The 20,001-nt window shown below is 38.9% G+C and overlaps 1 protein-coding gene across 1 annotated transcript; it reads left to right on the top strand.

Moving 5' to 3' along the window:
• LOC109847569 (exopolyphosphatase) lies at positions 13,914–18,117 on the top strand. The gene is made up of 9 exons (XM_020416800.1): positions 13,914–14,906; positions 14,986–15,159; positions 15,252–15,293; positions 15,378–15,458; positions 15,768–15,887; positions 15,989–16,090; positions 16,169–16,253; positions 16,496–16,671; positions 17,314–18,117. Exons 1-7 carry the CDS (start codon positions 13,914–13,916, stop codon positions 16,202–16,204), a joined length of 1,548 nt encoding a protein of 515 aa, XP_020272389.1. The 3' UTR covers positions 16,205–16,253; positions 16,496–16,671; positions 17,314–18,117.

Below are 20,001 nucleotides of genomic sequence, written 5' to 3'. Positions count from 1 at the left end.
ACAAAGCGGATCCCTTCTGGACTAAATCCTTCTAGAATGTTGAAGTGTAGCCGATGTAAGGAGTTCGGTCACAATCGACGAACATGTAACCAACCAATAGCTGATTGAAATATCATGCTTTTGAATATTTTCAAATCAGTTTGATTGTGATCTTCATGGACTTATTATAGGATGATTATGTTTTGGTGGTGAAGATCAAAAAACAAACTATTTTGATTATTGTAAATTTTGTGTAACTACTTCAGTTAGTTTTAATGTTATTTCAGTTAGTGTTATTGTTATATCTGGTTGGTATACATTACTCAAAACCTTTGATGTTATCTTATCAAGTATTTGCATTGCGGTGGATGATTGGTCAATAAACACGTGACGTAGGTCGTCGAGTGGTTTCGTCGCGGCGAAAAAAAAATTGATTTGATTTTAGGTACTTAAGCTGCAGAATTTCCAGAAAGTATAAGGTGCTATACTTTGCCAATAAGGTGCTATACTTTGTCAATAAAGTGCTATACTTTGTAATATAGTGCTATACTTTGGCCAAAAGGTGCTTTACTTTCCCATAAGGTGCTATACTTTGCCCAGAAGCTTCAAAATTGCGTGAGGACCCCCTGTCACGGTGGATGATTGGTCAATAACACGTGACGTAGGTGGTCGAGTGGTTTCGTCGCGGCGAAAAAAACTAATTTGATTTTAGGCACTTAAGCTGCAGAATTTTCAGAAAGTATAAGGTGCTATACTTTTCCAATAAGCTGCTATACTTTTCCAATAAAGTGCTATACTTTGCAATATAGTGCTATACTTTGGCCAAAATGTGCTATACTTTCCAATAAGGAGCTATACTTTGCCCAGAAGCTTCAAAATTGCGCGAGGACCCCCCGTCGCGATGGATGATTGGTCAATAACACGTGACGTAGGTCGTCGAGTGGTTTCGTCGCGGCGAAAAAAACTGATTTGATTTTAGGCTCTTAAGCTGCAGAATTTTCAAAAAGCATAAGGTGCTATACTTTTCCAATAAGGTGCTATACTTTGTCAATAAAATGTTATACTTTGTAATATAGTGCTATACTTTGGCCAAAAGGTGCTATACTTTCCCATAAGGTGCTATACTTTGCCCAAAAGCTTCAAAATTGCGAGGACCCCCCGTCGCGGTGGATGATTGGTCAATAACACATGACGTAGGTTCGTCGAGTGTTTGCATTGCCCTAAAAAAACTGGGTGCTATACTTTGCCCAAAAGCTTCAAAATTGCGCGAGGACCCCCGTCGCGGTGGATGATTGGTCAATAACACGTGACGTAGGTGGTCGAGTGGTTTCGTCACGGCGAAAAAAACTGATTTGATTTTAGGCACTTAAGCTGCAGAATTTTCAGAAAGTATAAGGTGCTATACTTTTCCAATCAGGTGCTATACTTTATCAATAAAGTGCTATACTTTATAATATAGTGCTATACTTTTGCCAAAAGGTGCTATACTTTCCCATAAGGTGCTATACTTTGCCCAGAAGCTTCAAAATTGCGAGGACCCCCCGTCGCGGTGGATGATTGGTCAATAACACATGACGTAGGTGGTCGAGTGGTTTCGTCGCGGCGAAAAAAACTGATTTGATTTTAGGCACTTAAGCTGCATGACGTAGGTGGTCGAGTGGTTTCGTCGCGGCGAAAAAAACTGATTTGATTTTAGGCACTTAAGCTGCACAATTTCCAGAAAGCATAAGGTGCTATACTTTTCCAATAAGGGGCTATACTTTTCTAATAAAGTGCTATACTTTGCAATATAGTGCTATACTTTGGCCAAAAGATGCTATACTTTCCCATAATGTGCTATACTTTTCCTAGAAGCTTCAAAATTGCGCGAGGAACCCCCGTCGCGGTGGATGATTGGTCAATAACACGTGACGTAGGTGGTCGAGTGGTTTCGTCGCGGCGAAAGAAACTGATTTGATTTTAGGCACTTAAGCTGCAGAATTTTCAGAAAGTATAAGGTGCTATACTTTCCAATAAGGTGCTATACTTTTCCAATAAAGTGCTATACTTTGCAATATAGTGCTATACTTTGGCCAAAAGGTGCTATACTTTCCAATAAGGTGCTATACTTTGCCCAGAAGCTTCAAAATTGCACGAGGACCCCCCGTCGCGGTGGATGATTGGTCAATAACACGTGACGTAGGTCGTCGAGTGGTTTCGTCGCGGCGAAAAAAACTGATTTGATTTTAGGCTATTAAGCTGCAGAATTTCCAGAAAGCATAAGGTGCTATACTTTTCCAATAAGGTGCTATACTTTGTCTATAAAGTGCTATACTTTGCAATATAGTGCTATACTTTGGCCAAAAGGTGCTATACTTTCCCATAAGGTGCTATACTTTGCCCAGAAGCTTCAAAATTACACGAGGACCCCCCGTCGCGGTGGATGATTGGTCAATAACATGTGACGTAGGTGGTCGAGTGGTTTCGTCGTGGCGAAAAAAACAAATTTGACTTTAGGCACTTAAGCTGCAGAATTTCCAGAAAGTATAAGGTGCTATACTTTTCTAATAAGGTGCTATACTTTGTCAATAAAGTGCTATACTTTGCAATATAGTGCTATACTTTTGCCAAAAGGTGCTATACTTTCCCATAAGGTGCTATACTTTGCCCAGAAGCTTCAAAATTGCGCGAGGACCCCCCGTCACGGTGGATGATTGGTCAATAACACGTGACATAGGTGGTCGAGTGGTTTTGTCACGGCGAAAAAAACTGATATGATTTTAGGCACTTAAGCTGCAGAATTTCCAGAAAGAATAAGGTGATATACTTTGCCAATAAGGTGCTATACCTTTCCAATAAAGTGCTATACTTTATAATATAGTGCTATATTTTGGCCAAAAGGTGTTATACTTTACCATAAGGTGCTATACTTTGCCCAGAAGCTTCAAAATTGCGCGAGGACCCCCCGTCGCGGTGGATGATTGGTCAATAACACGTGACGTAGGTGGTCAAGTGGTTTCGTCGCGGCGAAAAAAACTGATTTGATTTTAGGCACTTAAGCTGCAGAATTTCCAGAAATTATAAGGTGCTATACTTTTCAAATAAGGTGCTATACTTAGTCAATAAAGTGCTATACTTTATAATATAGTGCTATACTTTTGCCAAAAGGTGCTATACTTTCCCATAAGGTGCTATACTTTGCCCAGAAGCTTCAAAATTGCGCGAGGACCCCCCGTCGCGGTGGATGATTGGTCAATAACACGTGATGTAGGTGGTCGAGTGGTTTCGTCGCGGCGAAAAAAACTGATTTGATTTTAGGCACTTAAGCTGCAGAATTTCCAGAAAGCATAAGGTGCTATACTTTTCCAATAAGGTGCTATACTTTTCCAATAAAGTGCTATACTTTCCAATATAGTGCTATACTTTGGCCAAAAGGTGCTATACTTTCCCATAAGGTGCTATACTTTGCCCAGAAGCTTCAAAATTGCGCGAGGACCCCCCGTCACGGTGGATGATTGGTCAATAACACGTGACATAGGTGGTCGAGTGGTTTTGTCGCGGCGAAAAAAACTGATTTGATTTTAGACACTTAAGGTGCAGAATTTCCAGAAAGCATAAGGTGCTATACTTTACCAATAAGGTGCTATACTTTGCCAATAAAGTGCTATACTTTACAATATAGTGCTATACTTTGGCCAAAAGGTGCTATACTTTCCCATAAGGTGCTATACTTTGCCCAGAAGCTTCAACTTCAAAATTGCGCGAGGACCCCCTGTCGCGGTGGATGATTGGTCAATAAAACGTGACGTAGGTGGTCAAGTGGTTTCGTCGCGGCGAAAAAAACTGATTTGATTTTAGGCACTTAAGCTGCAGAATTTCCAGAAATTATAAGGTGCTATACTTTTCAAATAAGGTGCTATACTTTGTCAATAAAGTGCTATACTTTGCAATATAGTGCTATACTTTGGCCAAAAGATGCTATACTTTCCCATAATGTGCTATACTTTTCCCAGAAGCTTCAAAATTGCGCGAGGAACCCCCGTCGCGGTGGATGATTGGTTAATAACACGTGACGTAGGTGGTCGAGTGGTTTCGTCGCGGCGAAAGAAACTGATTTGATTTTAGGCACTTAAGCTGCAGAATTTTCAGAAAGTATAAGGTGCTATACTTTCCAATAAGGTGCTATACTTTTCCAATAAAGTGCTATACTTTGCAATATAGTGCTATACTTTGGCCAAAAGGTGCTATACTTTCCAATATGGTGCTATACTTTGCCCAGAAGCTTCAAAGTTGCACAAGGACCCCCCGTCGCGGTGGATGATTGGTCAATAACACGTGACGTAGGTCGTCGAGTGGTTTCGTCATGGCGAAAAAAACTGATTTGATTTTAGGCTATTAAGCTGCAGAATTTCCACAAAGCATAAGGTGCTATACTTTTCCAATAAGGTGCTATACTTTGTCTATAAAGTGCTATACTTTGCAATATAGTGCTATACTTTGGCCAAAAGGTGCTATACTTTCCCATAAGGTGCTATACTTTGCCCAGAAGCTTCAAAATTACGCGAGGACCCCCCGTCGCGGTGGATGATGGGTCAATAACATGTGACGTAGGTGGTCGAGTGGTTTCGTCGTGGCGAAAAAAACTGATTTGACTTTAGGCACTTAAGCTGCAGAATTTCCAGAAAGTATAAGGTGCTATACTTTTCCAATAAGGTGCTATACTTTGTCAATAAAGTGCTATACTTTGCAATATAGTGCTATACTTTTGCCAAAAGGTGCTATACTTTCCCATAAGGTGCTATACTTTGCCCAGAAGCTTCGAAATTGCGCGAGGACCCCCCGTCACGGTGGATGATTGGTCAATAACACGTGACATAGGTGGTCGAGTGGTTTTGTCGCGGCGAAAAAAACTGATTTGATTTTAGACACTTAAGGTGCAGAATTTCCAGAAAGCATAAGGAGCTATACTTTGCCAATAAGGTGCTATACTTTACCAATAAAGTGCTATACTTTACAATATAGTGCTATACTTTGGCCAAAAGGTGCTATACTTTCCCATAAGGTGCTATACTTTGCCCAGAAGCTTCAAAATTGCGCGAGGACCCCCCGTCGCGGTGGATGATTGGTCAATAACACGTGACGTAGGTGGTCAAGTGGTTTCGTCGCGGCGAAAAAAACTTATTTGATTTTAGGCACTTAAGCTGCAGAATTTCCAGAAATTATAAGGTGCTATACTTTTCAAATAAGCTGCTATACTTTGTCAATAAAGTGCTATACTTTATAATATGGTGCTATACTTTTGCCAAAAGGTGCTATACTTTCCCATAAGGTGCTATACTTTGCCCAGAAGCTTCAAAATTGCGCGAGGACCCCCCGTCGCGGTGGATGATTGGTCAATAACACGTGATGTAGGTGGTCGAGTGGTTTCGTCGCGGCGAAAAAAACTGATTTGATTTTAGGCACTTAAGCTGCAGAATGAGTGGTTTCGTCGCGGCGAAAAAAACTGATTTGATTTTAGGCACTTAAGCTGCAGAATTTCTAGAAAGCATAAGGTGCTATACTTTTCCAATAAGGTGCTATACTTTTCCAATAAAGTGCTATACTTTGCAATATAGTGCTATACTTTGACCAAAAGGTGCTATACTTTCCCATAAGGTGCTATACTTTGCCCAGAAGCTTCAAAATTGCGCGAGGACCCCCCGTCACGGTGGATGATTGGTCAATAACACGTGACGTAGGTCGTCGAGTGGTTTCATCACGGCGAAAAAAACTGATTTGATTTTAGGCACTTAAGATGCAGAATTTCCAGAAAGTATAAGGTGTTATACTTTTCCAATAAGGTGCTATACTTTGTCAATAAAGTGCTATACTTTGTAATATAGTGCTATAATTTGGCAAAAAGGTGCTATACTTTCCCATAAGGTGCTATACTTTGCCCAGAAGCTTCAAAATTACGCGAGGACCCCCCGTCGAGGTGGATGATTGGTCAATAACACGTGACGTAGGTGGTCGAGTGGTTTCGTCGCGGCGAAAAAAACTGATTTGATTTTAGGCACTTAAGCTGCAGAATTTCCAGAAAGCATAAGGTGCTATACTTTTCCAATAAGGTGCTATACTTTTCCAATAAATTGCTATACTTTACATTATAGTGCTATACTTTGGCCAAAAGGTGCTATACTTTCCAATAAGGTGCTATACTTTTCCAATAAAGTGCTATACTTTGCAATATAGTGCTATACTTTGGCCAAAAGGTGCTATACTTTCCAATAAGGTGCTATACTTTGCCCAGAAGCTTCAAAATTGCACGAGGACCCCTCGTCGCGGTGGATGATTGGTCAATAACACGTGACGTAGGTCGTCGAGTGGTTTCGTCACGGTGAAAAAAACTGATTTGATTTTAGGCTCTTAAGCTGCAGAATTTCCAGAAAGCATAAGGTGCTATACTTTTCCAATAAGGTGCTATACTTTGTCTATAAAAAGCTATTCTTTGCAATATAGTGCTATACTTTGGCCAAAAGGTGCTATACTTTCCCATAAGGTGCTATACTTTGCCCAGAAGCTTCAAAATTACGCGAGGACCGCCCGTCGCGGTGTATGATTGGTCAATAACATGTGACGTAGGTGGTCGAGTGGTTTCGTCGTGGCGAAAAAACTGATTTGACTTTAGGTACTTAAGCTGCAGAATTTCCAGAAAGTATAAGGTGCTATACTTTTCTAATAAGGTGCTATACTTTGTCAATAAAGTGCTATACTTTGCAATATAGTGCTATACTTTGGCCAAAAGGTGCTATATTTTCCCATAAGGTGCTATACTTTGCCCAGAAGCTTCAAAATTGTGCGAGGACCCCCCGTCGCGGTGGATGATTGGTCAATAACACGTGACATAGGTGGTCGAGTGGTTTTGTCACGGCGAAAAAAACTGATTTGATTTTAGGCACTTAAGCTGCAGAATTTCCAGAAAGTATAAGGTGCTATACTTTTCCAATAAGGTGCTATACTTTTCCAATAAAGTGCTATACTTTGCAATATAGTGCTATACTTTTGCCAAAAGGTGCTATACTTTCCCATAAGGTGCTATTCTTTGCCCAGAAGCTTCAAACTTGCGTGAGGACCCCCCGTCGCGGTGGATTATTGGTCAATAACACGTGACGTAGGTCGTCGAGTGGTTTCGTCGCGGCGAAAAAAACTGATTTGATTTTAGGCACTTAAGCTGCAGAATTTCCAGCAAGCATAAGGTGCTATACTTTGCCAATAAGGTGCTATACTTTTCCAATAAAGTGCTATACAAAGGTGCTATATTTTCCCATAAGGTGCTATACTTTGCCCAGAAGCTTCAAAATTGCTCGAGGACCCCCCGTCGCGGTGGATGATTGGTCAATAACACGTGACGTAGGTCGTCGAGTGGTTTCGTCGCGACGAAAAAAACTGATTTGATTTTAGTCTCTTAAGCCGCAGAATTTCCAGAAAGAATAAGGTGCTATACTTTGCCAATAAGGTGCTATACTCTTTTAATAAAGTGCTATACTTTGCAATATAGTGCTATACTTTGGCCAAAAGGTGCTATACTTTCCCATAAGGTGCTATTCTTTGCCCAGAAGCTTCAAAATTGCGCGAGGACCCCCCGTCACGGTGGATGATTGGTCAATAAAATTTTTTTAACTTATAATTTCAAGTACGTCTCTTCCTTATGGATAATTGAACAATAAGGCACAACTTCAACATTCAATTTTAATCCTTAGCTCCCCCCCCCCCACACAGACACACACCCAACACACACACACACACACCCAAACAAAAAACAAAAAAAGGGCACACTTAGTTGATTATGAACCAAAAGGGGGGCTTTAGAACAACATCAGAACAGGATAAAATTCCACATCCCACTGCAGGATAATGCAGATGGCTGCTTTGACAAGCATAGGCAATGTATACAAAGTAATTCCTGGGCCTATGGGAGAGGCATTGATTAGGCACGTCTGGGTTTTAAGACGAAGCAAAACAAAGGGATCATCATGTCTCGTGAATACAGAACTGCCGGAGAGATTCTAACATGTTACAAATGCTAAAAGTTACAATCCATATATTTTCTTAAAAGAGTAAAACAACATTGTCTTTAAATCTGTAAAATTTCACTTGAATTTCCTAACAACTCCAAGAGGTTCACTGAGAAAATAGCAGACTACACTACTCATGAAACATAGCAACCAGGACTATAGAGTTTTGTTCTGAGCAAAGAGTTTCCAAGCAGCAGAAGATACCACTAACACCCATTCAATTATCCATAAGGCACAACTTCAACATTCACAACTTCAACATTCACAACTAGTGAGGACATCTCCATTGTAATGATCCCACTCGTCCAATAAGGCACAACTTCAACATTCACAACTTCAACATTCACAACAAATACACAACAAATTCACATGATTTTAAAATCTGGAATATAAAATCTGGTGGAACCTGTGAAAGTGAGGACAATCATAAATTTTCAGTTACAACTACAAAAACAAGACATGTATTTAACATAATTACAGCATAAAACAACAAATACATAACACCACTACAAAAATCAACACCCTATACTCCTGCATAGATTTAAGCTACACAATAAACACAAAATCCAAATCAGCCAAGTACTTTATGCTCCTGTACAGATTTAAGCTACACAATAAACACAAAATCCAAATCAGCCAAGTACTTTATGCTCCTGTGCAACTTTAACATTCATCACATCCAAGACATGTATATTTAGAGTCTACTTCCTCAGTAAAAGCATATTCTAGCAGATTTTCTGCTTCCTCCGAGATAAAGGCAATAGCAATCTTTGCTCGTAGAAGTTCACAATCATCCTGATAAATGAATGGTGGTGTGTTGTTGATGATGGAATATATGTATCCCATCATGAAAATACCACAATCTAAGCTCCTGCACAAACAAATGTCGCAATCAATGATTACATGATAAAATAATAATATGTTGGGAAAATCAATCACAGTAATACATTTTAAGTTATAGTCATACCCATCCTGTTGAGGAACCTGTCGGGTTTCTATACTATACTCATCCACATTTTCTATTTTCCATTCATCCTTTATGCAAGCTAAGAAATTGTTCATGAACATCTTGGCATCATTAAGATATTTAATGTATGTGAGTTATGAATAGTGATAAAAAATTTTCTCAGCCTTAATCAATTCCAACAAATGCCAATGACTACTGCTAAGAATAGGAAAAATAATCTTCTCGCATTCTTCGAAGCGTGCACGTGGAAGCTGTCGACCCTTGAGTTGTCTTGCCCAATGGCCGGGATTATCTTGTAGTAACGCTCTCTGTTAAAACATGACCATAATATTTAACAAAAAATAATTTAAATGATAGTAAATTTTCCTAATACTCACGGCAAAGAATGATCCTGTGATGTGTATGTGTTTTGAACATGCTTCTGTTTCAATCTTCATCTTAAATCTCTCTATCATACCATCGACTAACTGAAAATTATTCATAATAGAATGATCACAACTAAAATATGAAAATACACACAAAACTATTAAACATTGGGAACTTACACTATCGGAAATTGCGCTTCCAATAAGAAGATGATATACATCTAACCGGGTAACAGATTGCCAAACAAATTCATCTCTATGACAAATGAAACATACACAAGTTAAATAAATGTAATATGAAAGGAAGCGCAACATAAAACGAAATTTATAAAGCAAAATCGCATGTGTGGGATAAATTATACATGTTCATTCTCTTCTTGCAAAACTCATCAAGGACTTTCCTCTCACTCTCATTTAACTTTCCCTTCGCCGGGTAATCGCATTTCTTAGGGATAAAATCAGTCCCGCTATTGACATTCCTTCTCTTCTCCGGTGTTTGTAACTGGGAAATATTAATCACTTCATTCTTTTCATCACACCCCGGCGTTTGCAACTGGGAAACATTAATCACTTCATTCTTCTTCTCATGACGGCCTCGGCCTCGCAACTGTGTATAAGGTGAACGTCTTGCACGTGCGGGTACATGTTTCCTATCTCTAACGACCCGTTTAATTGATGGGGTCCTATCTTTGATGTCCCTTGCTGATGTCCTTGAAAAAGATATAGGTAAGAAGTCATCATCTTCACTGAGCTCTTCCGCAATCATCTCTGGTTGTTTTTCCTTCCTCTTGTATTTAGAGCCACCACTTTTTTCCCACTCATTTCTTCATCTTTACCCATCTCTTCATGACTTTGTTCTCCTTGTTCCCCTGTATTATCCTCATCATCCTCAACAACATTCCCCCCGACATTAGTATCACTGTCATCATCATCCTCCCCATCATTTGTATCGCCACCATCCTCCTCATCATTTGGATCATCACCATCCTCCCCATCACTTGGATCATCACCATCCTCCTCGTCCTCCCCATCATCTTGTTCGTGTTCTTCCCCTTCAGTTTCATCTTCAGATTCATTGCCACAATTACTGGCGCTAATCAACTTTTTCTCTAACTCAATAAGCTCGTCATACTCCTCTCTATTTTTGGCAAGCAACTCACGTACTTGAAGTAATGTCATCGCCTACAAATACAACCAATGAATGGGTTAGCATTCGAGAAAGATATAATAAATTGATAGCAACAAGACAACAATAGAGAATATGAAGTGTACATACCGGTTGATGACGTGATGCACTAGGAATGGATGATATGGTGGGTTGACTAGTGAAATTCCTAATACACTTTGGGTTTTCAATTATCCTCATCATCGCTTTTCGCCGTAATGATCGAGACTTCCTCTCAATAAAAATGGGGTGCAAGAAATCCTCTTTTATTTCACACTTGAGCTCCCCCACTAGTTCATAAAACCAAACCTAAAAAAACAAATTTAGTTACAACTAGTAGAACATATGCAAATAAAATTATATAATTTTATTAAAACTCACCACCAATACTAAGGCAAACCCGCCCATGTATCCGGCTCGTGACCTCTCTCCTACGACTCTCTTTGTGATGGACAACTTTGCCTTACTCATCTCCTTATACAGTAGATCAAACACAGCACCAGCCCAATTATAAGAACGAAGAGCAAGTAAATTATCCGCATATCTAAATGCCCATAATGGACATGAGTTAGAGGGCTGAGGGCATAATACAAATCCAATAATAAAAGCCACAAGTAATTTCACACATGCTATGTGGTCGGAGTCTGCCAACTCCACAATCAAATCCGCCATCCTTTTGCGTGTGGCCCACACTTTCTTCTTATCTTTATTTTCATCCTTCTTGTTGACTTTCCTCTTCTTCCTCTTACTGACCTTCTTCTCCTTCTCCCTCTCTGTTTGGGTCTTTTTACAATACACATGTGCAGTATATATAGTATTAGGCGCTCGACCATCCATTACAACCCTATTTCCAGTCTTCGGCAACCCGGTTATTTCATACACATCTAGAACACTGAACACAATATCCTTTCCCCCATTCCTGAATGAGCTATGCTCTGGATTAAATGCATGAAGCAAGCAATCAACTGCAACTTGTTCATTAGGTATAGCCGGTATATGAATGAAGTGGAAAAAAGGGGTTTGACGGAGGGCTTCATAATGATTATTATTTAGCAAAGGCCTTAGACGATTATTCACCAAATCACGAAATACGCCAATATTTGAAGGTAATCTTAACTCTGCAATATTTTTCCTACAAAAAGAAGAATATATCAATCAAAACGAATAGCCCTTATAAATGCAAAAATTAAGAGATTGTAAAGCAAAGTGATAAAGCATTAAGAACTGCATTAAGAAAAGAAGAAGGTAATGCATGGTCAGACTTAACTGGAAATTGGTATTATAGGGTATATTTAGCATGAAAAGGTAATGAAACAACAAATTAACCCAAGCAAGAATGACAAATTTGCTGAGAATTGAAGTCTACAGTATCAATTATACAAGAAAGCTATAAGCTGTCAACTATTGTAGCAGAACACTAGTTATGTTAAAGTTTTCTCCTGATGCTCTTATTTATCATTCGTATGTATCAGACGTATCTAGGGATCTAGAGATCCAAATCTTCAGATTCAATTTCATTTACAAGTAAAAACATAAGAAATTATTAACATAACAATAATTTCATATAAATTAAAATTTACTTACTTAGTAGCCTTAGACCTCGATTGGGAAGAATCCCATAACAATAATTTCATATAAATTAAAATTTACTTACTTAGTAGCCTTAGACCTCGATTGGGAAGAATCTCTCGATTTACTTCTGCTTAACATCTTTGACAACCTATTGACAAATATTTCAAAAATACAATATAATTATGAATATCCCAACGGCAGGTTGGAATCCTTTTATAAATAATGATTTCAACACCAATCTATCATAGGTGTTAAACCTTAGATGTTCGAGAGATTACTGTGATATAAGTACATTCTTATCTTTCGGGCCCTTTCAATAATTTATACGTGCAAGTTGCATGTGATCAAAACTACAACAAGGGGCTTAATTTCAAAAGAAAGTGTTTTTCTTTTGGAACTTTAATTAGGTCAGCCAAACAATGGATAAATTATTAGAACTCACCGATGTAAATAAGAGTGAAGATACTAAACGAACTTCCAATGTACGAAACAATCCACAGTCCCACGATGACCTAAATTATACCAAACATCAACATAATTAGGTCAAGAAATCATCCATTTCCATAAATTAATTTAAAAAAAGAGGTTAATCACACTTGCAAGGAAAACCTTTCAATCTCTCCCAACTCCAATATCTCTCGCTACAGACAACACCGATTAATCCAAGCCCTAACTCTCTCCGTCGCCTTCTCTACAACCTCAATCGAAAAATAAAATCACTCAGTGATACGAGGAACTTGCGATGAAAATCGATGATCTAGGGGTTTAATTTCAAGTATTAGAGAGGAAAAGGGGAAGATTCGTGTGTTACCTGCTTTCAGACCCGTGCAGCCGCCGTCCGTCGTCGCTCCAAATGTCCTCCGCTTTCAGATCCGTGCAGCCGCCGTCCGTCATCGCTCACCGCCGTCAGTCGTCGTCGCCTTCTCTACAACCCGTGCAGCCGCCGTCGTCGCTCCAAATCGATGATCTAGGAGCTTTCAAGTATTAGAGAGGAAAGGGGATGAGTTATATTTGGGGATGGGGTAGTTTAGGAATTTTTAGTCAGTTGGGTAAATACAGTACAAAAAATGGGTGTATTATACATGTTGGGTTTAAAAATAAGTGAGATGAGATACAGTGGGTCTATTGGTATTTAGTAAAGTGGATGGGTTTTTAAATAATTGGGCGTAAAACTTTGGGTTAAAAGAGATTTTTCCCTAATAATAATCCTTTGAACCAAGAATAAAAATCCTTTGAACAAAGACTCAGGGACTGGTTTTCAGATAAGAGCGACTTGGGGGACTGATTTTAAAATAAGAAAGACTTGGGGTCTGGTAATAATGATAATAATAATCCTTTGAACCAAGAATAAAAACCCTTTGAACAAAGACTCGGGGACTGGTTTTCAGATAAGAAAGACTCGGGGGACCGATTTTAAAATAAGAAAGACCTGGGGTCTGGTCTGGTAATAAAATTCGAAAAAAATAAAAAATCCACTGAACAAAGACCCATCATAAGATTATTATTCCATCCAAACGAACCCTTGGAAAACGCCGTTGAAAACTCCTTCTCCGCCGCGTACAATAGAGAGAAAGTACGACCCCAAATCTACTCCTTCTTGGTTGACTTCTGTACTCGAAAGATTTCCTAGCATGATGGTGGTGGATACTTTATTAGCGTACACAACCAGCAGCAAGTCCCTCCATTTCTGCCTCACGCCGCCATCGAATTCCAATCCAAGCGAAGGCACTGGACGGTAAAAAGCCTCCGTCTCGTCTCAGTCTCAGTTTCGTCTCTTCTCCGTCGCCATCGATGGAGCCAGCAGAGCCCAGCGCCTCTTCGCCGCCATCGACATGGCACGAGCTCCTTCAAGTCCTCATCGCGCCAAACCCCAGCGAATTCCTCCCCCGCCGCTTCTCCCCTCGACGCCTCACCTCCCCGTCCTCCTCGGCGCAGCCTCCCCTCCTCCAAATCCTCCCCTCCCATCTCGCTCCCTCTCCCGCCCTCGCTCTTCTCCGCCTCTCTCCTCCCCTCCTCCTCCTCCCCTCCTCGTCCGCGCCGTCGCCACCGCTTCCGCCCTCCGGCTCCGCCCCCAACGGGCCCACCTCCTCTCCCTCGCTCGGCCTCACCTCAACCTCAACATTGAAGTCCTCTCCGGTGCCGACGAGGCCCGCCTCGTCTACCTCGGCATCCTCCACTTCCTCCCCGTCCTTCACTGCCGCGTCCTCGCTGTCGACATCGGCGGCGGATCCACCGAGTTCGTGTTAAGGTTTCAAGGTCAGATCTTGTTCTCGGCATCTCTCAACCTCGGCCACGTCACTCTCACCGAGTCCTTCGCCGGGCGCTTCGCCGACCTCCGAAGCCACGTGAGGACGGCGCTACAAGAATCGGGGTTGGCTGAGAAGGTTAGGCAGTTAGGGTTTGAGATTGCCGTCGGTTCGTCGGGGACCGTGAAGTCGATCGAGAAGGCGATTTCGGGGTTGGATTTCAGGAGGAAGTGGAGGTTTGGTAGGGAGGAGCTGAGGAGCCTTGAGGAGAGGATTTGTAGGAGTTTCGAGATGCTGGGGTTTGAAGGGGTGCGGAGATTGGGGTTCTCGAAGAGGAAGTCGGAGTTTATTGCGTTGAGGGAGATATTTGATGCGCTCGGGATTGAGGAGATGGACGTGTCGGGGTATGCGTTGGGTGAGGGAGTGGTTGCGGAGATGATGATGAAGGAGAAGAGCCGCTCAGATGTGGAAGTTGGTTTGGATTTGAATGAGAGGTGGAGCTCAGTTGTGAGGCTTGCTGTGAGATTTGATTGCAGGAATTGGATGAAAGTGGCTGTCCAATGTGTTGGCATAGCAAAGGTATCATTTTGATCTTGCGTTGGTGATAAAGATTTGATCTTTTGGATATGAATGTAATGAGGATGATGTCTTGTAACAGGACATTTTTGATGGAATCAGGGGCTGCGGTGTAATGGGTGAGGATCAAACTAGATCATTGGTGTTTTTGGAGGATAAAGACTATGAATATCTTGAAGCTTCAATTTTGCTTCATAATATTGGGAGGGTAAATGGGAAAAAGGGCTATGACAAATTGTCCTATCAGATAATCAAGGTATTCGATGTGATGATAAGTAAAGTTTTACCACATAGTTTTATAATTTTAGCTAAATTCTGTTTTGCTGATTATTTCATAATTGTTTACAGCATGGTGGACATCTTGAGGGTTATAGTTCTGAAGAGGTTGAGGTAATTATCTTCTGACATGGCTTCTTGCGTTTGTATGCATTGTCAAAATTTTACACTTTCTGATGATTTCCTTTAAATTTGCAGCTTATTGCGCAACTTGTGAGATTCCATAGGAAAAAGTTTCCAAAATCCGAGAATGCTTCCATTCAGAAATTGCCATTGGAGGTATCACTGCATCTTTGATCTTTAAAAGCCTTCATATTTGTTTCCTTATCTTATTAGAAACCCATTGGCGTTGTAGAGTAGGTAGTAATTGTGATATGGTCAGAGTCAATCAATTTGTAAGCATTAGTATCTGGGATAGGTGAAATAGCTGTATCAGAATCACCACAGCACTAACCAATGCTAAATTATTCACATTATATTTTCCAATGGCCATTTCTGTTCTGCTTCGCATCTTGTTCGTTTTCTTTCATTCTCATAACCACTGCACAGTAAGGATGGAACTGATTTCTTTTGTCATCTTATTGCTAGATGAAGGACAAGTTCAGAGTTCTTTGTTCCATTATACGCCTTTCTCTTACTATCCAAAGATGCCAACACAGGACTTCTCAAGGAGTGGAAGTAGTGCATACTCCTCAGGGCTTTAAACTTGTATGTTGTGTCATGTGTACATGTTTTTCTGTGAGCTTATTTCTAAATTTTATGGCTCAAAAATTCTTATATCTCTAATTTTCATTATTTGTTTCTCTCAGGTACTTGGAGAAATCAAGGAACAGTGTGCAGATCCTTGTGGTGTTCAACGGTCATCAGCAACTGGTGAAGAACTAAGACTAGAATTGCAACATTTTGAAGAGGTATGCACATACTTTTCTCATAGTCATATTGGATTTCTGTTGATGTGGTCTACAATGTTGACTTGATCTCTCATCCAGGTGTTCCATCAGAAGATCTCAATTGTAATCCCTTGAGAATTTAAGGCAAATATATACCGTGATAAAATCTTATGAAGTTGCAAAGGTACATAAAAGTTTTTAATTTGGAGATGTCTTTATGAAGTTATTAAGTAAATGCTTATACTCATTTTGGGTTAATCCTCGGGTTCAGATATGCATACAATTTGTTGTAGCAAATTTGTCCTCTTTCTCTCAATTTTTCACGACTTAATTGACAATGTTGTTTGGAAAATTGCTTGGTGGTGTCATTTTAGTAATTACTGACTGATGAAGTGTGTTTTCCTTTCGTTCTTATTGGCCTACCAGGTCTATCATGAGCCTCCTCTCTTCTTTTATTTTTCCTTGGCGAAGGAAATCAGTCTCGCACTTCAGAGATACTATAAGATTGCCAGCTGTGTTATTAACTTCAAGTGGAGCTATGAGCCTTAACTAAATGGAGTCGTGCTTCAGAACTGTGCCCATTTGATGGGGTTATGATAATGGTAAGGAACCACATGATAGCTTTGTCTTTTAGCAAAACTTATACAAAAAGGTCTCGCTCATCCATGTATCTGCCAAACTAAATTATTTAGCATACTAAGATTCCTCTGCTTCCGGCATCCTTTTTACAATATATCATGTTCATGAGTTTTCTGGCAGCAAATAGTTTCGCTGTATAATCTTCTTTTAATAGTTACTTGTGTCAAAGAATGCGCTAATTTGTTAGATACTATTTTCAACAGTAGATTGAATAAGTTGATACAACATATTGGAGTACAGAACTACATGATCTTTATGTCCATGGAAGTATGTCCTTGCTAACTTCTTCGTAGTATATGCTTCCATTGACTCTGTATTTCATGGATAACTTCGATGTTCTTGTTGTTTTCTTCTTTTCCTTAACTCGCTGGTAAAAACGTATTCGTTAATTTGTCATGTTCTGTGGTTTTACATGACAACTTCAGAGATCTTTTGTATAATTATACATTCTGCAATGAGTGCCAATGCCTGGTTCTCCAGGACTGGAAATTATACATGTAAATGGGTTTAAATTTGTACGTTCTGTATCTGTATTAGTGCTTTTTTAAGGAGGTCTACTCTACATTGTGCTTACATCTGAAAGTTGTATTTTTTCCCCGTTACAGGTACATAGAGGGGTTACAGAACAATGGATAGATTTATGTCGTGTTCAGTGCACATGAGCAGCACATTGGCAGAAATGACACTACAGTTTTGGATCATTCTGAAGAGGTTTATGATATCGATTGCCGCTATCACAATATAGGCGCTTTCTTCCCTCTACCATAATGAGTATATTTTGGATGAGTATGTAAAAAACTCAAAGATGATGCTAGCATAACGAGTAGTTGTAGTTCAGAAGCATCAAGGCATCAACAAGCTTGTGAACTCAGTGCTTACATGGATGAGCATGTTCTATTGATGGCCGCTTAACAAAAAATCCGGTTTAGTTCAACAAATTGGAAGAAATAAATGAGCATGGTGTTCACATTATTGGTTAAGGGAACATTACTAACCCTCCGCTTTGAAGGAGACATGATAAAGGGCAACATGCCTTTCCAAATAGTAGAAGTACAAGAAGATATTGATATTTGTGTCAAAGGCATTTCCGACGTGGAAAAAGGATAATGAGTTACGGCTGTATGATTTTGTCAATGGATGCCCTAATAAAACAAGGTAAATGTGAAGGATCTGATTTTGGTGGAGATTGACATAATTGATTTCACCAGATAAGCTAACGAGACTAAGGGCGTATCTCTGATAGATTTGGAGATCAACGAGCCATTTCGGTTGCCCTCTTTTTTTGGCATTTTGCATGCAAGTGCTAACTAAAATGAACTACTCGTACACCATCTGTAATGCTTCAGTAAATTTATTGATTGTAAGAGAGAGTTTTCATCGATACTCCTAATATAAAGCCTGTTTTTGCATGGATAGACCAAAAGGTGGTCAAATGTATGTGACAAGTAAATTGAGCTGCAAATCTGTCGAGCAATTTCCAGGATAACGACGTTAATTGGCATGCATTACAGAGGACTGTGTGAACACCGTACAGTGCCAACACCGAAGAAATTGAGGTTGCATTAGAGTATCCATATTGACAAGCCATTTTGACAAATGAATACCCGATAATGTCTACAAGACTTATCCTATAGCCCGAAGGAATTATTAGTAATTAGCATTCACTTGCCTGATTCTGGGATCGACATGTGGAAGTCATGCCATTTTGACTAATGATTGTTCCATAATACATAAGAACCATACATATATCCAAATTTTTGTTTATAGATTCACATATTTTACTGTAAAAGTGAGATGCACGTGCGCTACACATGGTCAAATAATTTGATTATTTAATTTGGGTCTTTGTCTTTATTTTTTTTAGAAATAGATTTATTTCTTTAATATAACTGGTTTGTGAAATACTTCATGGTTCCTCTATAATTTATCGCACGAAATATGATCACGATTTTACACCTCTACTGATGATAAGACTAATTAGTATCAAATCTAGATAATGTGTTAAATTTAGTTACACCTTACAAATTTTAGAACTTTGATCTAATAGACATCAAAACTTCCAACTTATAATTTTAGAATTTTGGTCTAACAAATATATCAAATAACTTTTATGCTATACAACAAATGCATAACAGCTACTGCGATGAGAAATCTATATTAAATTCATACTTGATAAAATTCACATGAGACCAAGAAAGAAGATTAGTTGCAAAACATCAGTGTAAAAACTATAAAAACTATACATCGACATTTTTGCTCATTACTAATAATATGATTTTCAATATATGTAACACTTTTAAACAAAAACTAACTTCCAGCAAAACTGTTGTATTACACTCTTTTATGCTAAATGACAACAGTACTATTCAGGAAAAGTGACATCTACCCTAGAAAACATAAGATATCAAAGCCCTGACTTCTCTAGGAAAGTTTTTAAACTTTGTGAGATACTATTTCCTTGTAGCAAAAATTCTACAGGTCAAATACAAAGTAGTATCGAAGGAAAGCACGTGCACACACAGTCTATGCATTGAGAGTAATTCCATGAGAATCTATAATCTTCATCCTAAAAATACACTCCCCTTAGAATCTCGTAGCATTTGTCATCCTATTTTTCAAAGACTGAAGTTTAAAGGGGTCTTGTTCAAATTTCTTCAAATGTCATGTGTCTTTTTGAAATTATATTAAATTTGTGTTTGGATCCAAGGAATTGTTAGAATTTGAAACTTTATAATTAATTTCAATCCATTGTTTAGGAATCCCTAGAATTTCAATTATAGAATTTTCAACTCTAAAATCATTTTTGTACTTTCAGATTTTAATGTGATGGTTTGGAAAAAATTTTTGTTTTTCTAGGAGCTTCTTTGCAATTTTTAATTTTTTGAGTGTTTGTAATCATTATTATTTTTAGAAGATCGTTTATGATTTTTAATATTTTCATGGGGGTTTTCCTAATCTTCAAACTTTTTAAGGGGCTTTTTTCAGATTGTGCACATTGCAAATAATTTTTTTTAGATCTTTGGAGTGTTTTTAGTAATTTTCAAAATTTGGTATTTTTTTGTATTTTAAAGATTTTTCAAAGGTTGTTTGTAATTTTTAAATATTTAGAGGTTGTCTGTAGTTTTAGATTGTTAAGAGCTCTGATAGAAAATTTTAGATTTTCAAAGTGTTTTTTATTTTCACTTTTTTCGCGGTGTTTTCTGCAACTTAAGCTTTTTGAAACTCCGTTTGTAGTTTTGAAAATTTTGGGGTGCTATATGTGATAAGAAATTTCTCACAAAACTGTTCAAAAA

This window comes from Asparagus officinalis, chromosome 7 (genome assembly GCF_001876935.1).
Source record: "Asparagus officinalis chromosome 7, Aspof.V1, whole genome shotgun sequence".
Lineage (NCBI taxonomy): Eukaryota > Viridiplantae > Streptophyta > Magnoliopsida > Asparagales > Asparagaceae > Asparagus > Asparagus officinalis.
The sequence above is the reverse complement of the archived record's forward strand: the minus strand, read 5'-3'. Positions and strand labels throughout refer to the sequence as shown.

Excerpts from the sequence above, each read along its gene's own strand:
- LOC109847569 (XM_020416800.1), top strand. The coding sequence starts at position 13,914 with ATGGCACGAGCTCCTTCAAGTCCTCATCGCGCCAAACCCCAGCGAATT. Across the intron at positions 14,907-14,985 it reads AATGTGTTGGCATAGCAAAG|GACATTTTTGATGGAATCAG; the intron begins GTATCATTTTGA and ends GTCTTGTAACAG. Across the intron at positions 16,091-16,168 it reads AATTGCAACATTTTGAAGAG|GTGTTCCATCAGAAGATCTC; the intron begins GTATGCACATAC and ends TCTCTCATCCAG.